Source organism: Mastacembelus armatus, chromosome 20, assembly GCF_900324485.2.
Source record: "Mastacembelus armatus chromosome 20, fMasArm1.2, whole genome shotgun sequence".
Lineage (NCBI taxonomy): Eukaryota > Metazoa > Chordata > Actinopteri > Synbranchiformes > Mastacembelidae > Mastacembelus > Mastacembelus armatus.
The window spans coordinates 6,933,007-6,960,007 of NC_046652.1; the positions used below are offsets into that span (position 1 = coordinate 6,933,007).

At 41.4% G+C, this 27,001-nt stretch overlaps 1 protein-coding gene across 20 annotated transcripts in view; it reads left to right on the plus strand.

Moving 5' to 3' along the window:
* The window catches only part of eya1 (EYA transcriptional coactivator and phosphatase 1), a 63,653-nt gene extending 50,348 nt beyond the window's left edge, over nt 1–13,305 (plus strand). For all 20 annotated transcript variants that reach the window (XM_026292030.1, XM_026292028.1, XM_026292031.1 and 17 more), the window contains 6 exons: nt 4,153–4,211; nt 4,339–4,499; nt 4,719–4,833; nt 5,147–5,268; nt 6,048–6,148; nt 11,370–13,305. In XM_026292030.1, coding sequence (XP_026147815.1) covers nt 4,153–4,211; nt 4,339–4,499; nt 4,719–4,833; nt 5,147–5,268; nt 6,048–6,148; nt 11,370–11,450 — 639 coding nt within the window. In that variant the 3' untranslated portion in view covers nt 11,451–13,305. The remainder of the gene's footprint in view (nt 1–4,152; nt 4,212–4,338; nt 4,500–4,718; nt 4,834–5,146; nt 5,269–6,047; nt 6,149–11,369) is intronic.
* Nucleotides 13,306–27,001: the final 13,696 nt, after the last annotated feature.

The following is a 27,001-nucleotide window of genomic DNA, read 5'->3' on the forward strand; positions in this document are numbered from 1 at the left end:
CTTGCATTGCCAAAAAATAGGAAATAATGAGAAGCAGCTCATCCATCACACATAACTAATTTGTACATTTCACTGCCTACCTGTGGAATATTTCCTTCTATTCCAAATTTTCCAGTTATTTCAACGCACTTTACAGACCGTTAAAATTCAGTCTTTGTCTGTACTAAGCATACAGTACTTGTGCCCCCTCTGAATCGTGTGAATTTTTGTAAAACCAGCATGAATTTCTCTATACATGTGCTTTGTTCGGTGCCACTGTTTGAATTCCGTGACTGTTCAAGCACAGATTGTGGATGGGAATGAAGTGGGTTCGAAGAACTCTTCCTTTGTTACCCACATCCTGTGTTTGACCCCAGGTAATCACAGCCCCCCTCCCTTCTGCAGCCCCTTCCTTTCCACCTAGACAGGGGTGCCTGTGGTGGGAACAGAGAGGAAGGTTGCTGGGGGTTGCAGGAAGGATGACAGCCTCTGCTAGTGGAATGGAGAACCTGTGAACCATAGACAAGTCATTTTCACATGGCATTAGCTCGTAGGGTTATGATGATGGCCCTTATTGCTTACAACAAGGTGTTGACCACCCACCCTCACCCCACCAGCTCACCTGAGAGAGAAGATAAGAGCAACCTGTATCCAAAAAGTGGGAACTGCCTGTATGGCATTGATGTAGGCTTCTCTGGGAAAACACAGGTCTAAACATTAGTTTAGATAGCATGGTTCTTTCTTTGAGCCATCCTACCTGTGTCTCCTGTCTCTCTCTGTTGCAGTCACCACTCTGAGGTCTTTCCAAGGCTACAGGAAAACTCGGGCATCACTGATTGCTTAATGACAGATGCCAAGGAAACAAAGAGGGCTCTGATAACATCCTTGCTGGTGAAATGCTGTGAGCAGACTAGTGGAAAGACAGAGAGACAGAGAAAGGAAGAGAGTGGAATATAAAGACTCATCCTGATGCAGAAGCTTCATGCCTTCATTTGTTGTTTGGTGTATTTATCATTTCTGTACCGATAAAGACTGGGAGCTGAATTAATTTAAATTTAAAAAGAAATGTTAACAGAACGATGTTGTGTTTTACATAGGGGGTAAGTGTGATGAAAGGTCTTCACTCCTGAGTACAGTAGGAACATCTGTTGTGAGTTAGTGGTGATTGTAGGTTTTAGAGTGACTGCTATTTGCTTGGTGAGGGCAGAACAGTGTTGTTCATTGGAAAAGAGATGTTCAAAGGGTTCAAAGAAATTCTCAGCCAGTTCTCATTGTGCCAACGTCTTGAAGGCCTGCCATTCTATTGTTGGTGGAACACAAACTAAATACAGTTTATTTTTAATGTCTTTTAAACCTTGAGTTTGAGTCATTGACAGATACTTTGAGTGGTTATGAATTATTTTTAGCCCTCCATGCCTATAAAGTAACACAGTTGCACTTATTAATCTGAAAAATTGTATTTATCCTTTTTACGAGACACACATTATATTGTTTGCATTCTCTGTATTCAGTATGCATTTTTTCAATAATTTTTATTTACTTGACATTTTATAATCCAATCATCCAAAATTATTTGCATGTAATTTAAAGTATTTTTTCTGTCTGTCACGTAAAACGTAAAATTTATTTTCCTGTAGTATTTCTTTCCACAATATTCATTTCGACTACAACTGTACTTAGCGAACTTAAACTTACACCATCCACAACTCTGTGTCGTTTACAACGCCATCAGGAGTGGCTTCTAATGAGTGTGTGTAAGAGTTACTGTGTGACATTGTTCATAGCGTCTATTAGCCTTCACAGGGACTCAGTACAGAGGTTTATGTAGCCCCAGCTGGGAACAGTAATTGTTGGAGTCTGCACATTTTTTGAACAACCCTTTTTATTCACAGTGCACACACAGAAGAACTCCTATCTGGAGGTCTTGAGCCCTGCGTAGTTATTTATTAAGCATTGCTATATATATGCAATTAAAATAGAAACAATGAAACAAAGGAGATAAGGGTATTCAACCTCGAAATCCCAACCCTCTCCTTCTTTATTGGCCTTTTGAATTTTTAACACTATGTTTGTCAAGGTTTAATGTGTTTATTAGCTTTGAGGATCTGGACCAGACTATGCAAAATAATTTGTAATCAGGCAAAGAGAGATATTTATGTTTCAGCTCATGTTGGAGCTTTGGCTTTGTCGCCCAAAGCCGACCCATAATTAACATGCTGACTCCTATTGTTCTCATAAATCTGTTTTGATCTTTGCTGGCTATGAAAAAAAATACTTTACATAGGAACTATTGTTAGGATCAGGAGATGGGTTGCCATTTGTCAGTGATACACAAATGGATGGAACTGAATGGTCCTGTGCCAATGTGAAAGAGGTGGCAAGAGCTTTAGCAATCAGCTGATTGTACCTGACTCAACAGTAGGTGAATATCCTACATATTTGCACCAAAATTGGAGGTCTTGGAGGTAAATTATGCACATAAATTATCCAGAAGATTTTGGCAGTGAATCCTCAACCTGGGACAAATTGCTGCTTTCTTCATCTATTAAAGATCTGCTGGTGAGCGTCTGGAAACAGATTAGGCAAACAGACCTAAGAGCCCCCGCCTGCACTCTCATCTCCGATTGGCAGTCCTCTGGAACGTGGAGCTCAGAGCTTCATGTGAGGTCACTTTGGACTGTTTCCCCCAGCCTTTACCCTCTGCTCTCCTCTATATCCACTTCTTTACCCTTCCACCCCCTTATCAGGGTGCCAGAGTCCTGGAGAGGAGGGGAGCGGGGTTACGAGGTCAAAGTCTTTTCCTCTTTGGATCTTGGGGCTTGCTGGAGAGGCTTGGTGAGAGAATGGCTGCATTAGAGCAGGGGTTGGGGGTCAAGATTTTAATTTTGTTAAAGAACAGCTGGTTTGAGTTTCTCTTCACGTCGCTTTCCCCTCCCTCTTCCCACAAATCCAGGGAGATGAAAAATTTGTTCAGAGGGGAACCAGTAAAATAAAAAAGGTTTACAGTCCAAAGCCCTTGCCCTTACCCTGCTCTAGTATTAGAGAGGAATGCAATAACGTCAGCATTTGGCCTCAGTTAGATTGACTTAAAACAAGGAAGTCCTTTCTGTTTTTAGGTGTCTTACCAGACTAATGAAACTTAATTAAAAAACTTAAAAAACCATCATGGATTTTTCATACTTGAGACCAAAGTGCCTCAAGTTTCAATTTCAATGAGAAATTGTTATTTATCACATTATTTTAACAGGTAATTCAAAACCTGTAGTTTCGTAAAGACATTTTCTAAACTGTTTCCTAGAGATATGAAATGCCTTCTGTTATATATTCTAGATTAGCACTGACTGAAACAAAGGTTGATATCACGTTCGTGTCAAAGCCTTTTGCTCTTAACAAGGCTATTGCTCAACCTCCTCTTGGTTAAACCTCTTAGCAATCCCAAACTATAGCAAAGAGAAGCTTTCCAGTCTCTGCTCTGTGCCATGTGAAATGTGTTGATCTGAATGCCAAGGCAGGACTCTCTTCTGTTTTGAGCTTGCTGGGGGGTGGAGAGGAGGGAGGACAGGGGAGGCACTAGAGCACTCCTATAAATGGAAAACTAATAACAGATTTTAAGTGTGCTTTCTCCTGCGCTCCTTTGCCGGCTGGCTGGTTGGCTGGCCCTGGGGCTGTGTTGGTGTGTGGCGCAGCAGCAATCAGAGGTCATAATTTCATTGGCGGTTAGCATCAGGTTCAATTTTTCTAGTAGGTTACATTTACCAGAAAGTCTGGATTGTGTTACTGTGTACTGGCAGAATCAGTGTAGAGCTGCAGAATCCCTGTACCTTTCCAAGAGGAGCCAGGCATCCCCAAAGGGGAAGAAGCTCATACACATATGTTTAGTGATGCTCGTACACGCACATGCCAAGACTCTTTATATACACATTCAGCTAGTTAAAATATAACTAGCTGTACTGGCTAGTGGCATTAGATTGTGCTTGTTTGTTCAGCACTGGTGAGGGTATGGGGGAAGAAAAATTTGGAGATCTTATTCAAAAGGAAATAAAGAGAAAGTAAAGTCTAAGGGCCTCAATACAGAGTTTTCCAGGCAAAGCCCAAATTCCTATGTAGACATGCTTTAACTAATCCAGTGCGTTAATGTCACATCTTTCAAAACTGATGTTTTGTTTATTTCAGGAATGTGACCAGGTACATATTGATGATGTGTCCTCTGATGACAATGGTCAGGATCTAAGGTACAACATTTAGACACTTTCTTTTATAATTTTATTCCTGAGTTAAGATAAAATGTGTTAGATGTTAAGATACCATCAGTGGTGAAGCAGCTTGTGCTTGCAAATTCTTTCTTTGACTTAATTTCAGTACATATAACTTCAGCGCTGATGGTTTCCACGCGGCAGCGACCAGTGCCAACCTATGTCTGGCCACAGGCGTGCGGGGAGGCGTGGACTGGATGAGAAAACTGGCCTTCCGCTACAGACGAGTAAAAGAAATCTACACTACCTACAAAAATAATGTCGGAGGTAATCCCTCAGCATTGGTGTATATAGATTTTTCAAGTAGAAATTAGTCTGCAGATGTACATGCCTTTATTCTGTGGGCGTATGTGTGAGAGTGTGCATGTGTTCATGTGTGTGTTCTAAAAGAACACATGCCACACCACTTGGTCAGGGTAAATTTTGAAAATTTCAGTGGTATTCAGAGAGCTGATCCAACCCAAATAATGTTACCCTGCATTTTAGGTCTGCTGGGCCCAGCCAAAAGGGAAGCCTGGTTGCAATTGCGCGCAGAAATTGAAGCCCTGACGGACTCCTGGTTAACACTGGCACTGAAAGCACTAACATTAATTCACTCAAGGTAGGAGTCCAGTGAGGAAAACTGTACCAAGTCTTATGGTATTCATATAAAAACATCATGTGTGTAAATAGGCTAACTTTATACTACCAAGTTGTTATAGAAAACAACAATGCTATAAATTCGTCTTTCTGACAGGCTTTATGTACTGATTTTGAAAGATAAGTGTCTTAAGAGATCTTAACTTGGAAAAGGAGCTGACACATAATTCTTCATAACAGGACATGTTTTAAACAAATGTTAACTTTATTTACAGCACACTGTGTTTTGCTTTGTCCTGGCTCTTGTTCCTTTTCACCCCTCCTCACTACTGCAGGTCAAACTGTGTGAATATCCTGGTGACCACCACGCAGCTCATCCCTGCCTTGGCTAAGGTCTTGCTCTATGGCTTGGGAATAGTATTCCCAATCGAGAATATTTATAGTGCGACCAAAATAGGTAAATATTTTCAAATACGTGAGTAGAATCCTCTTCGTTTTTTTTGTAATGTTTAATCTAACACTTTGGGATATGCACGTGTATTATTTCAGCAATGTAAGTGTAAACAGTTAAGACAGACATGCTACCTAAGTGACAGGGTTGAGGCGTGGACTGGGTGGGAGGGTTAATGTTCTTTTATGAAGGAATCAGCCTAATCAGCCTGGGATTACTTTCCTGGAGCTGGGCCCCACAGGGCCTCTCCTGCTCAGTCTCTGCATATGAAACCACTTCTGCACATTTATGTCATTCCAGAGCAACAGGACCCCCCTTCTTCTCCCATCTCCCTCCTTTTCCTCCTTCCCCTTTTTCACTGTTTCAAATACAAAATAAACATCAAGCTTCACTCCCGTGCCATTTTCAGGCCCATCAACAGAGATTTGGAGCAGAGTGTAGATCAGGGTTCCTTGGAGCGTTAAGCGCACTGGTCCTCCTAGCATGCAAGAGTGATTTAGCTTATTTAAGTCCATTTGTCCCAGGTTTGAGGAGGAGTGAGTTAATGCTTTGCAGATTTTCTTTATCTGTAGGCTGATCTTATCACATCTCTTTTCTTAGCTCAACGTTTTTACACTCTGCCAGGTTTTGTTCACGTGGTGTTTTTAAAGAGGCTGTTGTCACCCTGCGTCTCTGAACCAACTTGATGTTGTTCAGTGTCAGTCTTTGCAAGTGTGTGTATGTCTGTGTATTTGTTTGCATTTGTGCAATGCTCCACTAACATCTTGCTGTCAACTCCTCTACAGGGAAGGAGAGCTGCTTTGAGAGAGTAATTCAAAGGTTTGGGAGGAAAGTTGTTTACATTGTTGTTGGAGATGGTGTGGAAGAGGAGCAAGGCTCAAAGAAGGTAAGATTTCTTGAAGATATGATGGATACAGCATACTCTATACACACTATATTATCTCATAAAAAACATTTATTAGAAATAGATGTTTGGAGTTACATTTCTCAAGGTCAAGAGTTCATTATAAATGCTTATAGAGCACAAAACATACCTGCCATACCTTTCCTAAGACAGTAATCATCACTCCCAACTCTCCTCCTCAGCAGTCTTATTTTACATTTATTCGTTTATCCTCTTATACAGGATACAAGAACAAGCAAGAAAGTCTGTACTGTGTAATCAGCACTCTTCCTCTGCCCTCTCAGGTTTACAGAGCAAGGGAGAGGAGAGATGGCATAATTATATATTCCTGCTTGGTGCCCTGAACAGCATGAATGCTGTATGTGTAATGCTAGAATAGCCCTTTCAGGCACGTTGAAGGCACATGGTAAAGAGAGCATGCATAAAAGAGACTTAAATTATTGTTGATGAAATTAGAATTTCTACTGCAATTACAAGCCTGTTAGCCTGGAAAGGCTCATAGCCAAGATATCTCATACTTTTTCAAGAAACGTGACAGTATCTGTTCAGATGAATTTGACATCTAGCTTGACCTTTTTATGTTACCTGTTGACTCTTGCTTAACAATTTGTGTATTTGGCATTTTTGCCAAGTTTGGATGTAAACCAAATGCCACATGCAAGCCACAGACTGCAAACATATTCATTAGCGAATTAATCAGCGGCCCAGGAGCATATTTCACTGACAGTTACGGCAAGCCACAGTGTCAGGGTGAAGACATGGAGTTCCCCTTTGAAAAGCCTCCAGCTTCTTTTACACCTGTTTCTCACTAAACAATGACTAGAAACAAGGACAGCTGAAGAGTGATTAGGCAGTGATTAGGAAGAAGTGGCAACCTTTACCCTGGATAAGTGTGTAAAGAAATAGCTCTATATTATGAAATGGAAACACAGCCTGGGAATATGGTCTTGAAGGATGATTGTGGAAAAAGATGCAAATATTTTTACTCAGTCCTGAGTTGTTGAAGTGTGACATTGATGGAAGGAAAAGGCATTTTTTCCACATCTGAGCGGTTTGTCCCACAACATGCGATGAGGTAAAAGGTTTCTGTGTCAACATCACAGAGGATGTGAAATAACACAACAATTTTAACCGTCAGGAGGCACAGATCAGATGTGACACTGTGTGGAACTACAAAAGCAAATGTCTAAAAGTTGTCTCAGCCCTCAATTCTTCACCTAAAAAAAACACAATCCTGAAACAATTCTGCCATCAGTTATTACCATCGCCTGGGAGAAAAGGCAGAGATAACATCTCCGGCTTTTAAACTTAAAAGCAAAGAGAATTTACAAAACAAAAAGCAAAGAGCTTTTTAAGGGTCAATGCAGGCTCTCCTTAGCGGAACATATGCCTGGGAGAGGCCATACCCTTGATAAAAGAAGGGTAATGGGCTCCACACAGCTGAGGACTCTACCTGACAAGCTCTTTTCATTCACTGCAACTCAGGTTTCTCATACATCCACTGCTTGGGAGGAGTAACTCATTTGCACTGCCCTAAAGACACACCATGAGGCAGGTGTAATGTTTCGTGAAATGGCAAACTGAGGAGAATTGGACCTAAATGCAGAGACTCAGGCAGGCAGACATATAAAGTTTAACAGTTAATTGTAACTCACAGGAACAAGGCTTACTTAGACAAAACCAAGCAGGAGAAATTCAGAGAGAGAGTCCAAATGCATTTCAGAAACTCAGTCAATCCCAGCTGAGCAAGCCATCCAGAGGGTTAAAGATAAACAACAAACAGCCTGGAACCAAGAGTTCAAAACAAACATGGGAGAGAGCCAGCTAAACAGAAAAGAGACAGAGACCAAATCTTAGTGGAGACTGAAACAGGTAAGTAAATCAAAACACAGGAAACAAAAGGTAAACTGGGAACACTTAGAACAGAAGATGGTTGGAACACTTTATCGTTGGGGAGCACATCAGATGATCTGATAAAGGACTGGCAGAAAACACACTGCGACTGAGGAACTAACAATGAAGTGGACAGAGGTGAGAAAAGTTGTGTGAGTGGGAACAGATGACAAAGAAAGGAGTACAGGGACATATAAAAGTTAAATGAGGGAATGACCAATTATGTAAGAGTCTGAAAAAGTAAGCAAGGCCAAGAATACTTGTGTCACAGTTCCCTGCCTGAAAGGGTGAATCCCAGACATCCCTCTACAATACGCAGCAGAAAGATCAGACTGAGCCAGGCAGGTGGTGGGGTTGTGGAGGCAGGACAGGGTGGGTGTATGGAGTCCAAAGGCTGGAGAACAAACAAGCAGCCATTCTCAAAAAGACTGACTGCAGGCATGATCTGACTGGATGATCAGGAAACCTGAGTGGACAGCCAAGAAGCTGGAGAGACGAGAAAGAGGCATGCTCAAGACCATGCCCACAAGATGAGACAGGAAGAAGAGGCCACTCAGGAGAGTATTTCAGGTGGATGGCAAGCTTAAGGAATACAATGGTCTGGAGAGCAAACAAGACACAGACAGCAAAGGCATAATCATTTTTAGGAGGATGAGCTGGAGACCAATGGCATAAGTCAGGAGGCACAGATCAGATGTGGCACTGTGTGGAGGCCAATGGCACAGTCATGTACAGGTTGATCTCTATGCTGGAACCACTGTGGTGCTCAAAATGGAGGCCAGCAACAAACACAGACCCCCTCCAGAGGGCGTACAGGATGCAGGGGCTCAAAGCAAAGTGGGGGATAGACAGATGTAAGCAAAGCATGGCTAGTAGACTGCCAACAAGATTGTAATCAGGCTGGACTTCAGCCAAGGTGGCTGACTGAAGCAGGATGGGCACCGACTGAGGAAACAGACCTTGGAGCAAGCTGGGAAACACAGACTGACTGTGGAGCTTGGCAGTGTTGGTGTCAAGAGAATAACTCTCCAGATGGAGAATCATTGGCATCAGTGGCAGGGGTCAACCCTGGAACTAATTCTAATGCTGGAGAGGTATTGACCAGGCAAGCTGATTGAGAAACAAACTCTAGAGCAGGGGAGTTGTCAACATGGAAGGCAAACTCAGAAACTGGCAGGATGTCAGTGGCAATGTCTGACCCACACACTAACAAGGTGTTGATGGGCCATCCAAGGAGCAATCTCAGGAGCCAACAAGGTGGTGACGGCCAAGGAGGAACAGATGATGCACCAAGGACGATCATCTCAGGGAAAGGGAATGTCTGCATGGTTGGCCTATTTAAGGATTTATTAATGGATTTAGTCCCATTAAGGCACTAAGCTCATGGATGCAGGATGACTGGGGCTTGGGGGCACTGCTGGGCTGTAGCTCAGGAATGCTTGCACAGACCAATTTTTGGGAGCAAAGTTTCTTTCCTCCCAGCAAAGGCAAGATTGGTGCCTACAACAGGGGACTGCTGAGTGACAGCCAACTTCAAGTTTTAGTCATAGGTTGGTGGCTGACTGGCTCAGATACTGAGCAGTTAGCAGCTAGCAGTTCTGTGACTGATAGTGAAGTTGGCATGTGTTTAGCAGACAAGGGTCTAGCTGGAGGTGAGGCTTGCTAAAGGCAAGGAGGCCTGATGCTAGTCATAGGAAGGGCAAGCTGGAGAGCAGACTGTGATATATGCTGATGGACTGACTGGGATAATGGCAATAGACTAGTTGATTTAAGGAAAGGCAGCAACTGAGCCACCTGAAGGACAGGCTGGTGGATAACTGGTCTATTACTAACAGCAAGAGAAGTAGCCTGGAAGGCTGTAGCCAAGAGGGAGCAAGGATGGCTGTTAGCAGGCTTGATGCCACACAAGGAGCCAACTTGGGAATGGAGGCAAGTGGATGGCTGGCTGGCCTGCCAGTAGCCATTAACCATGGTCTTTCACTCTGGGTCTTTGAGCTTGTTTTAATCATGGTTTGCAAAGTGAGGAGTCTTACTAACAATTGCAGCCTCTATCTGCTGGGTTCATGTTGGCCAAATTGTACCATACTATTTCCAACAAGACAACAGCAAACTGAAGAGTATTAGACTCTTACAGGTACACAGGGAAAGTTTGACAGTTTATTCACAAAAACAAAGCTTATTAGAGTCCAGGCAGACAAAACTAAGCTGGGGAAAATCAAAATTAAATACAGTCCAGAAACCTAAAGTCATTCCAAGCTGGAATGACATCCAAATGGGAAAAGATAAGAGGCAAAAACCCAGAAAACCAAGCAGAGTCCAAAGCGATGATATAATCCAGATATCAGAAATGATCAGAGAAAACAGGCAAAAAGCAACATCCAGGGTCTGAGCAGAGGCTAAAGCAGGTAAGTAAACCTAAATATGAGAAAACACAAGGAAACTAGGAACACTTGGAATGTAAAACAACTGCAAAGTTTAGGGTATGGAGAGCACACAAGACAATCTAGCAAAGGGTTAATGGAAAACTGACAGAAGAACTAACAATGAAGTGGAAACAGGTGAGCAGTGTCATGTGACTAGCAACAGAGTGCAAGAGAAGATGTTGATACATATTTAGGTGCCAGATGAGGGAGTGACAGTTTATAAGGGAGTCCAAATAAGTAATTAAAGCCAGGAAAACACAGGGCAGAGACAGGTCTGAGATTGTGCCAGCAGGAGGTTCATTCAAAAGACACTGTGGGGAGCTCATTTCTGTTAAGTTTCAAAAACAACTACTGGCTTAATCTACTGATGTAGTCTTATGTTGACGCCACAGAGAAGCTAGTTAGAGATTCACATGTGCTGTTTATCTTCATATGCACACATACCATTATACAATGTGTGTGGATGGATGGATGTGTTAATGATATGAGGTGGATGGATCCTGGTGGATGGAACAGGGCTGCAAGCAGTGATTATCAGTTAATTTATCCATTACAATGTCAGGCATCATTAAAGTTCTCTTTGATAACATCCCTTTGTTTGTTTTGTTTGTTCAATCAACAATCAAACAATGGAAAAATATTGCATGTATAATTACATAAAACAGAGAAAAGCAACAATTCCAAACATTTGTGAAACAGGAGCCTAAGAATTTTGTTTTTTTTCTCTGATAAATAACTGAAAAGATTAATTAAAACTTTGGAGATTGCTTTATTTTTGTAACTTCAGTAATCAATTAACTGTTTCAGCCCCAAAATATGTAGAATTTAGACATTTTGCAGTGCTAAATAAAACTTTACATAATATGATGCTTTTATCCCTCCCTCAGCACAACATGCCCTTCTGGAGGATCTCCAGCCATTCAGACCTCATGGCCCTCCACCACGCTCTAGACCTGGAGTACTTGTAGCACTACACCACCCTCATACACCCTGCTCCACCTCAGCACATCCTGCAACCTTTCACTTTTGCCCTCCAGCCCCATCCCATCCTTGCCGCAGACCCTACTGCTCAGAAAAAAAGTCCCCCTGTGATGCCTGGTATGTCTTCCACTACGCAGGAAGAAAAGAAGAATGGAAAAAAAGAGTCTGAGCACCCAGTTAATGTGCTAACATACAGTCACACTTCGTCTTAACCTTAAACTTTTTTTTCTGGAAGTGAAGAAGAGAGGTGAATTTACAGCGCTGCAGCAGCTTGCCCTGGTTACTGTGAATTGGCTGCTTTCTTAAGCTGTCAAAGTGTTTTACGGCCCCTGTCTGTGCCGGGACGCTGTCAGGGTTCACACCTGTGAGGAGAGCTACTGATGGCCTTGCCTGCCTCATATCATCTCGCCACAGAACTCAATACAGTGATCTACAGGCCCCTGACTACTGGTGGTGACATTTCTCCATCCCTCTAGTTCTGCCCCACTCTTCTTCCTCCCCTTTATTTCTGTTCCCTTTGTCTTTTAATCTCCCTTCCGTCATGGGACAGAGAGACTGCGACTGCTCCTCTGTTAACCATCAACCTGGGAATCCTGTTCTTCTTATTTATGAATGGAGACTTTGTGGGTGGCACCGTGCCACTTAGATGGTACCTCGATGACAATAGACTCGTGCCTTTTACAAAGTACTATTGATTTCCACCACAGCAGGAGGAAGGCATTTATGGAAGAAACAAACAAGGGTTTTTCTAATAATTTAAGGAAATTACAAAAAAACTTTATTTACAATGCTGAGACAATCGTGTACAGAGGAAATTCTTTTTGTGTGTTTAAGTTTATAATCACTGTACTATTCCTTCCTGTATTCATTTAGGTACAGTACAAGGTGGCAATGCTTTTATTGAAGTAAAAAAAAAGGCATCCCATCGCACATAAGCTTGTGCGACACCTGAAAGCGTTGATGTGTTCAAGTTTTGTTCAGTAAATAAATATGTAGATAATGGGATTTTGTGATAAATCGTTTTGTCAAGACCAAATGCATGAATGTCAAGTGTCAATGACCTTTCATTTGATTCTATGATGTTTCTCGTCCTTACAGGAAACTTCAGTCGCATCTTTATACATCATAACAGGTCTCCTCGACTGCAAGTCCCTTTTAGACTCATATTTCAAAGGGAAAGAGGTATTTGTTTTTTAGATATTCAGCATGGTAGGTAGCTAACAACTTGTGTCCTTATGGCATTTCACCAGTTTGCAGCCGTGACCCTCCATTTGGAAGCAAACTTAATTCTCATAAGGATGTGGGATATGGCATATGGCAATTTCCTGCCTCTTGAGAGCCATTTGACAACAAATTTGAATAAATCTGAGATTTAAAAAAGCAGGCTTCAATAGGTTTTATCTTTTATACATGCGCTATAACACCTCTTGTACAGCACGCATAATTTTGTATGATGTAGTGTTTTTATTTCGACTAAAAATACATTCTATGACCCACTTTGAAGTAGCTGAAATTCATAAAGCCCTTTTCATAGTGCTTCTACATCTGTGGATGGGGAAACCATAATTAACATTGAGAGAAAAGCCACTAACTATGAGGGGTTTGTGTACATACAGGACATGTGCTATCGACTGTGAATTTCTTAAACAGAAACCAGCTTGTTGTGTTTCTAATTTTCCCTCCTTTGCACATGATCACTGTTGGCCTTTACATTTCAATTGGGATTCCTCTCTCTTCTAACATAACCCCTTTTCCCATCTTCTCAAAACAGTTTCTCCCCTATGCTCCGGGGTATCTACATATTGCTGCTAGACCAAGGTAATGGTAGGTAATAGAGAAAATGTTTTATAGATTCATACAGCACGCTTTTTTATTATGCTGCAATCATTAATGCAAACTGGAAATACTTTACAATACATGGGCCTCATTGTGAAATGCAAAAGATTGTTGTGTCAGCAAGATATGTGTACAGATGTTGTTGACATTATTATTTGATTGTGTTTAAATTAATAAAACTGATTTGTGAACTGTTATATGTTGTGGTCTTATTTCACACTAAAATATTAGTATTAAAGTCTGATTAAGCTTTTTTAATGCCATTTTGTACCTATTTTTATTGCACATTAAATGAATAATAGCACTCTCTGCCACTAGTGTCTGTTGACAGACACTGATGTCACACGTCTCAGCCACAAATTTTTGCAGGAAGCAAATCAAAATAGCAAATGTGAGTGTAAACCAAACAATTTCACACATCCATCTGCTAATTAAGTCCTTCAAATCCCCCTCAGTACCTGCAAAATAATATCTTTTACATCAAAGCTATATCTGAATTACAGGAACATTTTTATATCTTTGAAAATAACTATGAGCTATGAGTGACTAGGTCTCTGAGGACTTCAAAAATATATGTGTGAAACATTCTGTAGTCCTCTAAAGCCAAGCCAGTGATCAGCCCAGTATTTGGAAAAATGCTTTCCTGCATAATTTACATATCAGACCACTCCAAGATGTAGACAGGGAAATGTACCACTGACAGGGAAAAAAAGTGCTTGGCCTCCAAAACCACATTGAAATAAGCATGTGTGGAATTTTATTTATAGATGTTTAATATCCAAATCAATTATGTTTTCAGATGAAATGAAAGTGATGGCCAGGGTGAGGCTTGTGTGACTATCAGGCTGGGCAAAGGAAGTTAGAGTTCTGTCACTGGAATGCACTGGCACAATGACCCCTAATGCGCTTTTTCCACTTCCGAACAGCTGAAAGACAAAGTATTTTCTGAGCTACTGACTGGCTGGCTTTCTAGGAGAGTAGTGCAGCACAGAATAGAGGTCTGTTCTCTTTGATAACTTTTCCCGATGCTTAGAGACCTGGCAGAAAATATAAGCCACAACCAGACCAGACATTCTGTAAAAGAAAAAGTGGGTGTTGTGGTGTGTCGGCCAGCCACTCTGGCTGCTCCTAGAAAACAGAAGGGAAAAAAATAAGAGCTAGATTGTATCTGTTTGGGTTGTCTCATTTACCTGACTCACAATCCTCTACGAGAACCACTTACCGAACATGTCATGTGGTTGTTTTGTTAAGATATAGGTGTTCCTGTGCTTTAATCAGGCTGTACAGTAACCATGTATTTCCCAAGAGGCCTGATCTTCACTGAACTCCCTTCTACCGCCTGTGGAAATAAAGGGGCCATTACCTAGCAGGACTTCAGTTGGGCATTCCTCTCCACGACGTCCCAGAAAAGTGCCCGCCCTCCATAAAACTCTAGAGCAATAATAAACAATGCCATTGGTGATTTATGACCTTGCCCAGACAGTGATTTCATGCAGATTTCCATAGAAGGGGCCTCTGATGGTGAATCAAAGTTGAACTATTGTATTACTTGCATATCAAACTCCTCACAAAAACCTGATCTGCCACATCTCTTTTACAAGCAGCAGGACTATTAATAGGTCTGTGTTCCCTTCTTAGTGGCTAGTGTATCTTAAATTAGGGGAATTTGTCTCTGTAGTGAGCAGATGTCCAACGAGACAATGTCAGAGAGGGTGAGGACAATTAGTCTCGATCTGTATCCGAGTTTTGAGGAGTTCCTACACAATCCAAGAACCAGAATGGACATTTCATTGTTTTGTTATTTTTCAGTCTGTATTCCTTTATTCCTGGTTTGGGTGAAGCTGTTTGACTTAAGGCAGGATAGACAACAAAATGTCAATGACTTTGGCTCCTTCTCTAGTGATTTTAAGATAAAGAAAGAGTTCAAAGGTAAGTTAGTTCTGGCAGACATCAAGAGTGATAAGCCTGTTGTCGTGCTATGGCAGGCAGTGGTGCTAAGGGCCCTATATTTACTGTTTGTTTATTTCTCAGTTACTGGGATTTGATGGGCACAGTGCAGCAGGGACAGCTGGTAATCAGGAAGCTGCAATGCCAGGGATCCCAGCCAGTAGTGTCAACTCCAAGGGGCTGGGGGTCCACAACTATACATGTCCCACACAGCTGAGGCATTCCCCAGTGAGTGTAGACTGTCACAACGCTTTTAATGCATGTTAAAACAGAGTCTGAGTCTGAGTGGTCTAAAAAAGATGTGGTAGTGGGTGTTAATGGGGTGGCAGTGTGGGTTGTGCCTTGTAGAGGTCAGTGATGGTTTACCACACACACATTCAAGCACACAATTTGCAATGTATTAGGATTTTCTGGATTCCAGACTTGCACATTATATGTGTCTTATTTCAGGGGCATCGTTCTTTGAAGGATGTGGTCTACAAAGACACAACCTTTGCAGCTGTCATACAGAAGATTTCCTGTTCGCATCACTGTTTCTGCTCCTACTGTTGAGTAAAGGTGGAGCGTTCCTGTCGCCTAGCAATTTTGGGATATGCTGCGCCATGAAGGATACAACAAATGAAGCCTTAGACACACACAGTTGTTGGCTGAGTTTGAAGGAGCCTTTGAAATGGGACAGCCTTCTTGTGACATTGTGATGCAATTAGCCTTCAAAGGTTGTGGCCCCTAAACAACTTATAGCAGTGCAAAGCATTACTTGTTCAACAAAAGAACATGCTCATTATAATCTCTCACCACAGCTCAACACCACTGCAGGGTTCTACTATTTGATACTGAGAGTGGCATTGCCAAGGGCCAAATCCAGAACACTGCACCTCCACCTGCATCTCTGGTCAAACACACACACAGGTCTTCATATTTACTGGACCCACCACATCAGTCCATTTAAAGGCGACTCAGAGATTTATATGGCAGGCTAAGCCCACTCTCTGACCATGAAAGTGTGTTTGTAAATGTGCCCATGCATTACTTTCTTAGCTAACTCAGAGCTGTGAGCTACCAGGTCCCTAAGGACTTATTTGGCTGCCGTGGCCCCTTCGAGTCTCCCTCTGTGTCAGTGTGTTTGTTCAGAAATGTGTATCTATATAAGGACCACCCTCGGTGGTGTTAATTGGGCCAACTCTTCCCAGTCAGTTCTCTGACCCAGACAAATTTCCCTCCAGCCTGGACGAAGGAACCTCAGTCAGTTTAATAAGCTTGATGCCATACGGTCAATAAAACAGCATGCTTGCTTTTTTCCTCTATAAGTCATAGGAAATGTTTTCTTTCTCCTCTCATATTTTTTCTAATTAGGAATGAAACAAAGGGAAATCTTGTTTCTTAGGTTGTATGTTCCTTCTAGTTATGAAACTCTGCCTGGTTTCTGTTTGATATCCTAAAATGCTACAGTAAATTATTATTACATTATAGTCACACTCATACTGGCAAAAGACAAAGCAGTCAATAAGGGAGGAGTGTGCACTCACTGAGCAAGTACACCTGTGCAACTGCATGCAATCCAATAAATCAACCCTGCTATAACACAGACTTCTTCATAAGGTTCAGAATTTCTGGATAAATGAAATTTCTGTATATGGGTATTAGGAACACATCTGAATATGACATAGACCAGTAGAACATCAACTTTAGGACCTCAATAATTAACAGACTCAGAGTCTCTGATCCTGAAACATTTGTAAAAACTTGAGCAATAGACACAGTGTGTTGACACTGCAATAATTAGCAGAGAGTTTCCACCTGTTGGCATAAAGCATCCAAGTTGACAATGCCTCAGAATCATATACGTCCTGGACACAGTGTGATCACAGGAATACAATAGCAAATCTGGGCACTCTGTCGAGAAACTGATGGATCACCAGAAACCATATCCTCCCTCGCCAGTATGGAGCCACTGTGTGGTTGCATCTGTCTGTCTTATTAAGTGTCAGCTTGTGTGATGAAACAGAGGCAAAAGTATATTACAGGGTGCTCGACCGGGGGTGTGGCAGGGCAACTTGCCCCAGTGGACTGATTGGTTCTGACTGGGAGAACCACAGCAGGCAATGTTTTGATGTTTCTCACTTTGCCTTCTGCTCTGTCATATTTTGCCCAAAGCATCTGAACCTCCTCTGGGTTCAGTCACCACTCACATGGAGAGGGTTTAGGTGGGAAATAATGTGCAAATACACACCAAGCCTGGGTCCACCTGAGCCTCCTTCAGGGACTGATGTACTGACATTTATGTCTCCAGAGGTTGTGAGACAGATTTTTATGCCATACATCTGTGAAGCAAGTGATGCAATGAAAGAAGCCTCAGGGGGATACCTGCCATTGCTGCCATCAGTATCCCAGCACCTGGAGGAATAGGCTGTATGTTAGCCTCATGACTTCCTGAAAGCAAGACATAAGGCTAAGAATGTGAACACACTGGATCAACACAAGGAACATGACTCACTATCTCAGAACTAGGGAAATTTACATGGCCCCAGTTGGGTCACATGGGTCAAAGACATAGACTGTTGCAGATTGCGTGCTCCCAGGTTGGTACCATATAGGCATGAAAGAATCTGTATGCCACTGACATGTAACTGTGCATAAAAAATGCTGCCACAGTGCATCACCTGGAGCTTGTATGCTTGTCCTTTTAAGGCAAAATGAAGAAACTGCTTGTGGTGAAGTGAAAATAAGCAGCATTCAAGTTGATACTCGTAAACCTGATTACACAGCCTGGAGAACATCTGCAATGTGACACAGGTAAAAATGAAAAACTTCTAGGAGCTGGTTCAGCTGCCCATGAATATGGTGCATAACCAGATATTAGATATCCTTTCTGCTGATCAACAAGAACAAAATAGACACAAAATCGTATTTATCTTCGTTGATTTACATTGATAAAAACAGAGATATTTCACAAATTGGACAACCAAAAACAAACTTCTCTGTTGCTTATGCAAAAGGAACAATCATACTGTAAATGGTAAAGAGACATATGAGAGTTACTTTATGACACATTTTTCCTTCTCTTTTTTATATCCTCTATTAATCCCACACTCATTCCCTGGTGCCCATACTGCCCCCAAGGAATATTACTGTTTTGTTTGTTAGCCGAAATAGTTTCTTCACTCTGCCTCTGTCTGAGCAGGAGACACAGAAGGGGCAGAGCTCGGCAAAAGGCCACTGGGGCAGGATAAAATATTCTATATCCTGGGTGACTCTGCTCTTCTGGGGGATTACAAAGGGTTTAACTGGCGGATGAGGGAGAGCAAAGTGGTAAGTGACATTTCTGGTCTGGGAATACAGCAATCAGCAGCATGGAGCTTAGCCAAGTCTCCCAGCCTGGCCAGAAAATGCTAAAAAGGCTAGGGAGAGTGTAAACAAGAGAGTGGCTAGCAGTGCAGGAGGGGAAGGGAGGTATGGAGGGGGAGGCGTCCAGTGGGACAGATCTGTTAACCATCAGTGGCTGTGTTTCATCCTGCCGCCCCTCTCCAAACTCTTCAAGGGAGGCTTTGTGTACCTGCTCCACAGACAGGAGCTGGGAATTTGGTGAACAGGAAACCAAGGCTTTCCCCCCCTTCCTTCCGTCCCCACACCTCACCCATTCCACTTCCCTTGTGCCCCCAGCTGGCCCCCAACACACACCCATGTCATTCACCCCCTGCTATGCCCTCTCTTCTACACCACCCTCTGCTCACCCTGTGCCCTCTGATTGCTCATACCTCTACCCTGAATAGGCATGTTGTGCCATTTGGAACACACACACACACACACACACACACACACACACACACACAACAGCGCTGCTGGCAGGTATAGTTGATAAGGGGATGCTGACTTGTCCTGCTGGCCTTCTCCCTATATCAAAGGTTGTGCAGTTGTATGATCTCACTTTCAAATCAAAGGGAATGCTTTCAAGTACACCTCATGCAACAGCAGTCATCACTGAACTCAGGTATGAAAGCTTTCCCTGCATAAACTAAAGACCTGCATCCCATAGCCTGAAAAATGAGGTGGGGGTTTCAAACCTCAATCTATAATTCATGATTCTTCTTTGGAAACATCAGCCCAGAGAACAAACGCACTGACAGAGCTCACTGTGTTAATTGCTTCATTTAGTTCATGAGCAGGACTGTTCAGGCACACAGGCTATGCCAGGTCACATCAGCGCTTAACGTACAGGAAGGATATTATTCCTGACAAAAAGCTGCTCGGCCTGGTGCTGTTACATTGCAAATGTTAGGTTAGAGTGAGACAGGAGAATAATGCATGTCAGTGACTGTCTAACCATCATTTACTAACTGTAGCTCAGTCACACTTTGGATTTCTCCATATAATATCAGTCAGTGTACATGGAGCTGTAGGAAGAGTGATAGCTCTACAACATGTTTAAAGAGTTTCTATCTTATTCGTCTTTCATTCATGTTTGTCTTCTCTGAGGTAAAGAGCAAATTTCAGCACATCTGGCTAACTAGATAATACATAAAACTGTGTGTTACTTCTACAGCCAAGGAGGCTATCAATAGCTGTTTAGTGTCTGTTCCACTAGTGTCTGTAACTGGAAGTTCAACATCTCGTTCATCAGTCTTTGTAAAAAAAGTAAATAATATTGCTTAGGATTCCTTTCTATTACTCAAGACAAATTAGCACCAGTACAAAATCTGATATAAAAAATGGAAACGATGTGATGTTAAAGTTAAACAACAATCACTTTGTGAATGGAGAAAAAAAATATAGCTCCTCTGAAAGAAAAGTAGCAGCGCCTACTTATATAATAACTTGGCATCATCCATTTCCATAAAATTCACCAGTACTTTATTCTGAAGGAATTTTTCAGCTTTGCAGATATAAAAGTCTAGTTTTAAATTTCTGCAAAGTTCAGTTCTTCCTGTAATGTCTTTCAACTGGACTCACCTCTTCTGTCAAGCCATGATGTTTAGTCCAGAAACATCTAGTGCTTATGAGAGACTGTATTCTTTCATGGCTGTTAAAAAGACAAACATTTAATAACAACAATATTACATTTTTTCTCTTTAAAAATAACTACTGTACTTGCTCAGCTAAGAGCCTCAGAAAATACAAATTTTTACTCTTTTCTAAGGCTGTATTTTTAGTTATTAATGTATTACTTATGTCTGGAACAGAAGACAGACTGTGTGGTTTAAATTTTTCTCTATAGCTAATAATTTGTTGGTCTTGGGAAGTTTATACTCAAAAAATGCATTACCTCAGAAAACAATACAGGTTGGTTGATTGGAAACAGATTCTTAGAATAGTCTTTTTAGTATATAATCCTTAACCCAGGGTTAAGAGGGTTCATATTATAAAATGAGTTGGCTGCAATCATAAAAAGTTTTTAGCCAATGTGCTAATTTACCATTAATTCGCTAAACTGTTTGAAGAATTACTATTACATCCATGCGGTAAACTCGCCATATTTACTGTATCATTTAAAACTGCAGAAATCAAAGTGTTGTGGTAGCAACAAGGGCCAGGTGCCATGAAACAAATCCATATATGTTAAAACAATCTTCCATATATAACGTGCTGCCTTAAAAATCACTCCTGAGCTATGTCAACACTCCACTGACACACTCTCATAAAAATGGAATATTATTAGCTTTAGAAACAGCACGCCTTGCTGGGTTACCAATGTCGTGATTAACCAAAGCTGAAGATACCCTGGTGTCTGTTTATTAATACACAATGCAATGAAGAGAAATACTCGTCCCTGGCACAGAGCTGACACAGATCATAAAGGCTTCTTTGTAAATGCTGACTTGACTCCCAGTATGCTAAATTAAAAAAATGGATGTAACGTAATACAGAATGGCAGGGCGATAAGATCTGGAGTCAGACTGTGTCCCTGCAGGCCCTTCTTCTCACTACACCACAAGGGAAGGCAGCACAGTGACAAGAGGTGTTCAGGAAGCAGTGAACACCCTATAGATCTACAGATAATATTTTTTGGCAAATAAATTCATTCCTGAACCTTAAATTACATTTTCACCTTTCAGAAACCGCCTGATCTTGAAGCCTGAGGCAGTGTTTGTCTGAGACGCAGGGAGAGGAAAAAGACCAAGTGCAAGGTGTTGGCTGATGGTAGTCTGAAGCAGTAAGTTATGTCTGTCTGTGTGTGTGGATGTGTCTGTAGGCACATGTTTTCAGTTTTGCACACAGCTATATGTATTGCATAAATGTTTTGAATATGATTAAGGAATGTTTCAAAGATTTCAAATGTCTGTGTTTTATGTAATGCAGGTAAACTTGTTGTCGGTGTTGGTGTCGAGAGAGAGTCTCTGGGCAGCACTATGACAACAGTCTGATCCTCTCTCTCTAATTGTCTGTGACCTCGTAACTGGAGACGGTCTCTCAAGGCAGGAGGAGGGTCTTTCACACGGCAATCACTTTTGGATTTGTCCTCTCTGCTACTCCTGAATAGCACAGCCTGAAAAGGTGTGTGTGTCTGTGTGTAAGTGCTTACATGCAGGTGTGACTGCCTCTTAAAATTCAAATCCTTGCTGATTGGCAGCAAGGTAAAATATATGTGTGGTTTTCAGGTGAGCTTTTGAAGTTTAATAATACACCATTATGTACATTTATTTCTATATATTTTTCTGCAATTGGACACTTAAAAGGCTTTTCCTACTTTTAGCAGCTGTGTGTACAAAAGGATCAAGCCCCTTTTTTTTTTACTTTACTTTTTGAAATAATTTCATAACAAAATGTCCTTAAAAACATGTGAATTCCTACAACTCATAAACAATGAGGCTTCCCTCTCATCACTCCAGTCCTGAAGTCATATATGCCAGATAGTAAAAGTAACCGACTCCTGTGTCTTTTTCTCCATCTGTCTGCAGAGGCCAGGCTCTTCTGATGTCTCTGTTGTGTTCCACCATAAAGGGGCCTCAGTAATGGCCCCTGTCACACACAGAGGTATTAAGGCCTAAAGCCTCTCTCTCTCCGACGCCACTGGCAGCTGGGCCAGGGGAATAATTTGATTTGGTATTTTATGCTGGAAAAGAGCCTTTCTTCCCAAGCCACATTTGCGCTTGGCTTCTCCTCAGCTCCGCAGCCCCCTGAAAGACTTACATGACATTAACACATTTCAGAGAGCATTATGGCTTGAAAAGAGATTTGTCTAGACAAAGACTTGGTTTATTTGTAGGTAAAGCTTCATTTCCTGCCCCCCCCCCCCCCCCCACCCCACCAACCTCTCGCCACCACCCCCTTCCCGCAACCCCTCCTCCCTGTGTGACTCCTGCCAGGCGCACAATGGTTGGCGCCCTGACAGGTAAGAGGATTTCAATTAGTTTACCTCGAAATGGGCCCTGCAAAACGTGATTAATGAAAGCAATTAGTCTCTGTCATGTCTTCAGCGCACTCCTGCTAAATCACCGGACTGCTCTTCCCTGACACTAAGAGCAAATTACATCACCCAGATCCTCTCTCTTTCTGCCTTTTTATGAGCTCCTCATGTCTCAATGAAGAGAGCAACGGAAATGATAAAACCGAGAGGAATAAAACCCAGCTGATACACATGTGAGTGTTTTTATATCCTTTGAGAATGTTTCCCATAAAAAACCCACAGCTTTAAAGACCTGTAATAAAAATATTACTCATCTTTTACATAAACACTTTTCAAACACACAGGTTAAATATTAACAGTTATGTTAAACTCCAATATTCAATATACATATATATATATATATATATATATGAGAAATGTGTGCGTCACAGACTGACTTAATAATATTCAGCCACTGAGCAGCATGTGTGTTTGTTAACCAGCAGTAAATTAATCAGGGGCCTGGGCTTTGCTCCCCCTGATTACAGCATGGATGATCTACAGCATCATTCATTTGTTTACACAAATGTACTTTCCCCTCCACAGCATCAAACAATAAATAGTGAGATTTATGAAGCCATGTTTGAAACTTTTAGGTTTCAAAGTGAGCATGTGTTATAGCTTCTTTCATATAACCATAGACACTCTCAACCTGAAAAAAGATGAAATCAAATAAAAGGGAATTTACTGAGCCATAGATAATGTTTTGCTAGCTGCAGGCTGGGTGGACCTCAGCCAACAGTAATCACTGCCCACTAGGAGGGAAACAGCCCCACCTGCTCCAAAACCTGCTCCAAAACCATCACATGCAGGCTTCTTCTTCTCACAGCGTTTGCTCATGTTATGTGTTCATGCCACCATCCCTCTGCCCACCCAGCCTGTCTCATGCACTTTCTCTCAGTACTTTCTGACTGGTCAGCCTCAAGCCTTCTGAGTAGAAGGTGTAAATCTAAAAAAAGTTTAAATTAGTGAAAAAGATGCTGTGGTTTCTTAACATAGCTAGATGCTGTTTTTTTTTTTTTAACTTACAGCTTACAGTTCATTTTAACTTACAGCTGATGGGCTAGTCATTATTTACTGTACTGTGCAGCTTGAAGCAAAATAAAGTACATTGGCCAAGCTCATTCTAATGAACATGTCAACGTGATTTCACTGATGTTCTTGTAAAAGTTTACTTGGACCTAATAACACACTAAATCCCATGTTGGACTGGCTGTGGCCCTAAGAAAGGTGTGCTTGGGATGATAGGGCTTGCATATTTTGATGTGATCCTATTTCTTCATTTCCTGCATTGGCTGGGAACCAGAGAGCAGCATGCTAGACCAGACGTTATCCTTTTCTCTCTTCCTCTACCATTCTCTCTCTTCGTCTTTCATTCTGTCTGTCAGATAGAGGATAGCCATTTGACAGGCTTGTTCCTATTGGAAATGAGATGATTGGGGGTCTTTGGCACCCACCCCGATCTGTGTGCTCTGATCTTTAACACAAAGAGGCCATCTTGCAACACATTCCTGACAATGCCTTTATGTGTGGGAGTGTTTGTCCATATTGCATGTTTGCATGTCTATGTGTAGCAGTTGAGTCATGTGCCAGGGCTTGTGAGTGGCTGGTTTCAATGAAGGCTATCTTGTCAAGCTGTCATGCAGTATCCGTGTTCCCACCTCTGTGCACACCCTTTTCCCAAATCTTACTCAGTCTATGTGTCCGTCTCTTTCTTATTCTTCTTCTGTTTTTCCTGTTGTCTAGGGTTTTCCTGTCACAAAGCCAAAATCTAATTGCTCAAACACTGTCAGTCTCCAACACTTTGATATATTTCCCGGCTTCAAAAGAGCATGACAACAATAGGCTTGTGACTGCAGGGCACAGAGCAGGAGCCAAGGCTATATTAGTTATCACAGCTATGGCTTGCTGGCATGGCTTAAAGACTTCTATTGTAGGAGGACAATGTTTCAGTAGGAATAAGCCTTGTTAGTGGTTTCTCAGACAGCTTGTTTGATGCCTCGGGATATTTTTTTTTGTTTGCAACTCACTTTTCAATACTTTCAGGTAAATATCAGGGTGTGTGTGGTGTCAAATCTCAAAACGGTGGCGTGTCTGTTCTATGTTATTAGTAATATTGAGGTTTCTGTAATTGACACTGTTTAACGTGTGGAATTTTTACTCACTGTTACACACCTAACCACCAGACCCAGCCGGTGTGTAAGGTTTTAGGATGATTAAGCCTGTAACAGACAGACAGGATCAAATAATTAGTTATACATGTAACCTTGGCAAAGCTTTAATAAAACTGCAAGATAGTATCTGATACATAGGCAACAAATCCCTGGTCCAGATAAGCTTTAAAAATGTATCTAAATTTTGGCTTAAAAAAAAATCACACTTTTATTTTCAGTATTAAAGTTTAATTTTAACTAATACAATGCATTGTTGCTTATATCAATACACTGAGAGGTTGCCTTGCCATGTTATCTGGTACGTCCAGATAATTTTCTCCACAACCACAACTAAGCTATCTTCATATAGTTCACCTAATTTTAATGGTTTGTTGTATTAGTTTTCATCCATAAATGAAAAGCAGCTTCACTGTAATTCTCTCCAACACAGATGGAAATTAAAAGAGTAAAACTCAAAATATTCTTACTCTGATTTTTTAAAATTTTGAGTGGAAAAAGTATTTTGAAATTTGATTTTAATATTATTCAACTTGAAAATTTGACCTAATTTTGAATCAGACATATCAAACTATATTGTACAACCTAAAGACACCCCTGTTGTTATTCAATTACCTGAAATGTAATTCTGTCGAGGGAACAAGGAATTGAGAACAATACACACTAGATTGCATTACACTTTCTTGTGTTTTACTCCACATAACATTAGTTCACTTTTCACACAACAGTGATCCAATTTCTGTGTTTCTCTGTAACAAGTATTGTTTAGTGTGGAGGTTGCCAGCAGCAGGTTAGCACCTACTCAGCCCTGCTAACAAGATATGCATTCACCTCCGTTGGGGATTTGCTCTGCATGTTCTATTTTTGGATGCTGAGTAAAATGACACTTTCCCCTCAAACCCCTCTGTCTGAAAGAAAAAAAAAGGAAACAGACCATTTTCAAATGTAACATGTTGGTCAGATGAGGACAAGAAGAGTCAGATTTAACACCAGTCATGCTTGTCATGTTTGTTTAACAACAGTATTCCTGCATCCATCAGGAAAGTCCATCCTGTGACGATTCCGACAAAAAGGTCTGATCTGAAACATATTTGTGTGTTTCAGATTATAAACATACAAATACGTTTCAGTTTACTTCTCCACAAACTATCTATGGCGTAAGAAGTAAATAATGACTATCCTGCCTCTGTACAAACTATTTTTTGGCAACCACTGTCCAGGCCCATGTAGATTTCTGAAGTTTCTGCTTTTTGCCTTGTCTTCAGGGTGACAACCGGGCTCCAGGAAGTCACTGCATTCAGCAATAATAATTTTAGTCCCCATAAAACTACAGGTTTTGCAGATTTGTATGGATTAAACAAACAAAATATCATGTGTGAATTACTGATTAACTAAACATGGGTGCCAATGCTAGTTTCATGCTTAATGTATAGATTTGAGAGTGTCAGGCCAAAACAACCAAAGACTGAAATTGTATATTTAATTTTCCTTTAGATGTAAAATACATCTGACTAACTTCATCCCTTCTCCACCCATCCATGTAATTAGAAAAGTGACTGCAAACACCTTTACCAGGTAGAACAATGTGTGAAAATGGTTGTGGGCTCCGGCCCTGACAGGAGCCTTTGTTTTGACTGAGTCTCTTTTCAACTCTGTTGGATTTCCTTTAATATCCCAGTGCTCCCATCACACAAGGAGTGTATAAAGAGAGAGCAGTCTAACAAGCAGCCTTCTCGTCTGAAACCAGACTTTCACTCACCCTTGCAGAAAATGGCACTTTCCACTGGGACAAGTGAGGTTTGGCCTGGGCTTCAGACGAAGATCACAGTGAACCCGCTGGCAATAGCAAGCAGTCAGTCCCCAACTCCTCTTCCCCCAGCAGCTGCAAACACTAGGAGTGGCTATGATTGCTGGCCCGGACAGCTCAGACTAGCTGCTTTTCACCTATTCACCAGCAGCTCAGGCGTCCAAAAGAAACATGAAATGAATAGCAAATGAGCTGTCATGTCAAAACACACTACATTACAATTAGAAATATTTCATCAAACTATATCTTCAATTTCAAGCTATATGAATTAGTTTATAGCAACAAACAATGTAGGATGATATGCATCGTGTGTATTCATCAGGTATCAGATATCAAATATTTATGTTTGTGATACATGTTAAATCAGTGCACAAATCAGTACACATACATACACAT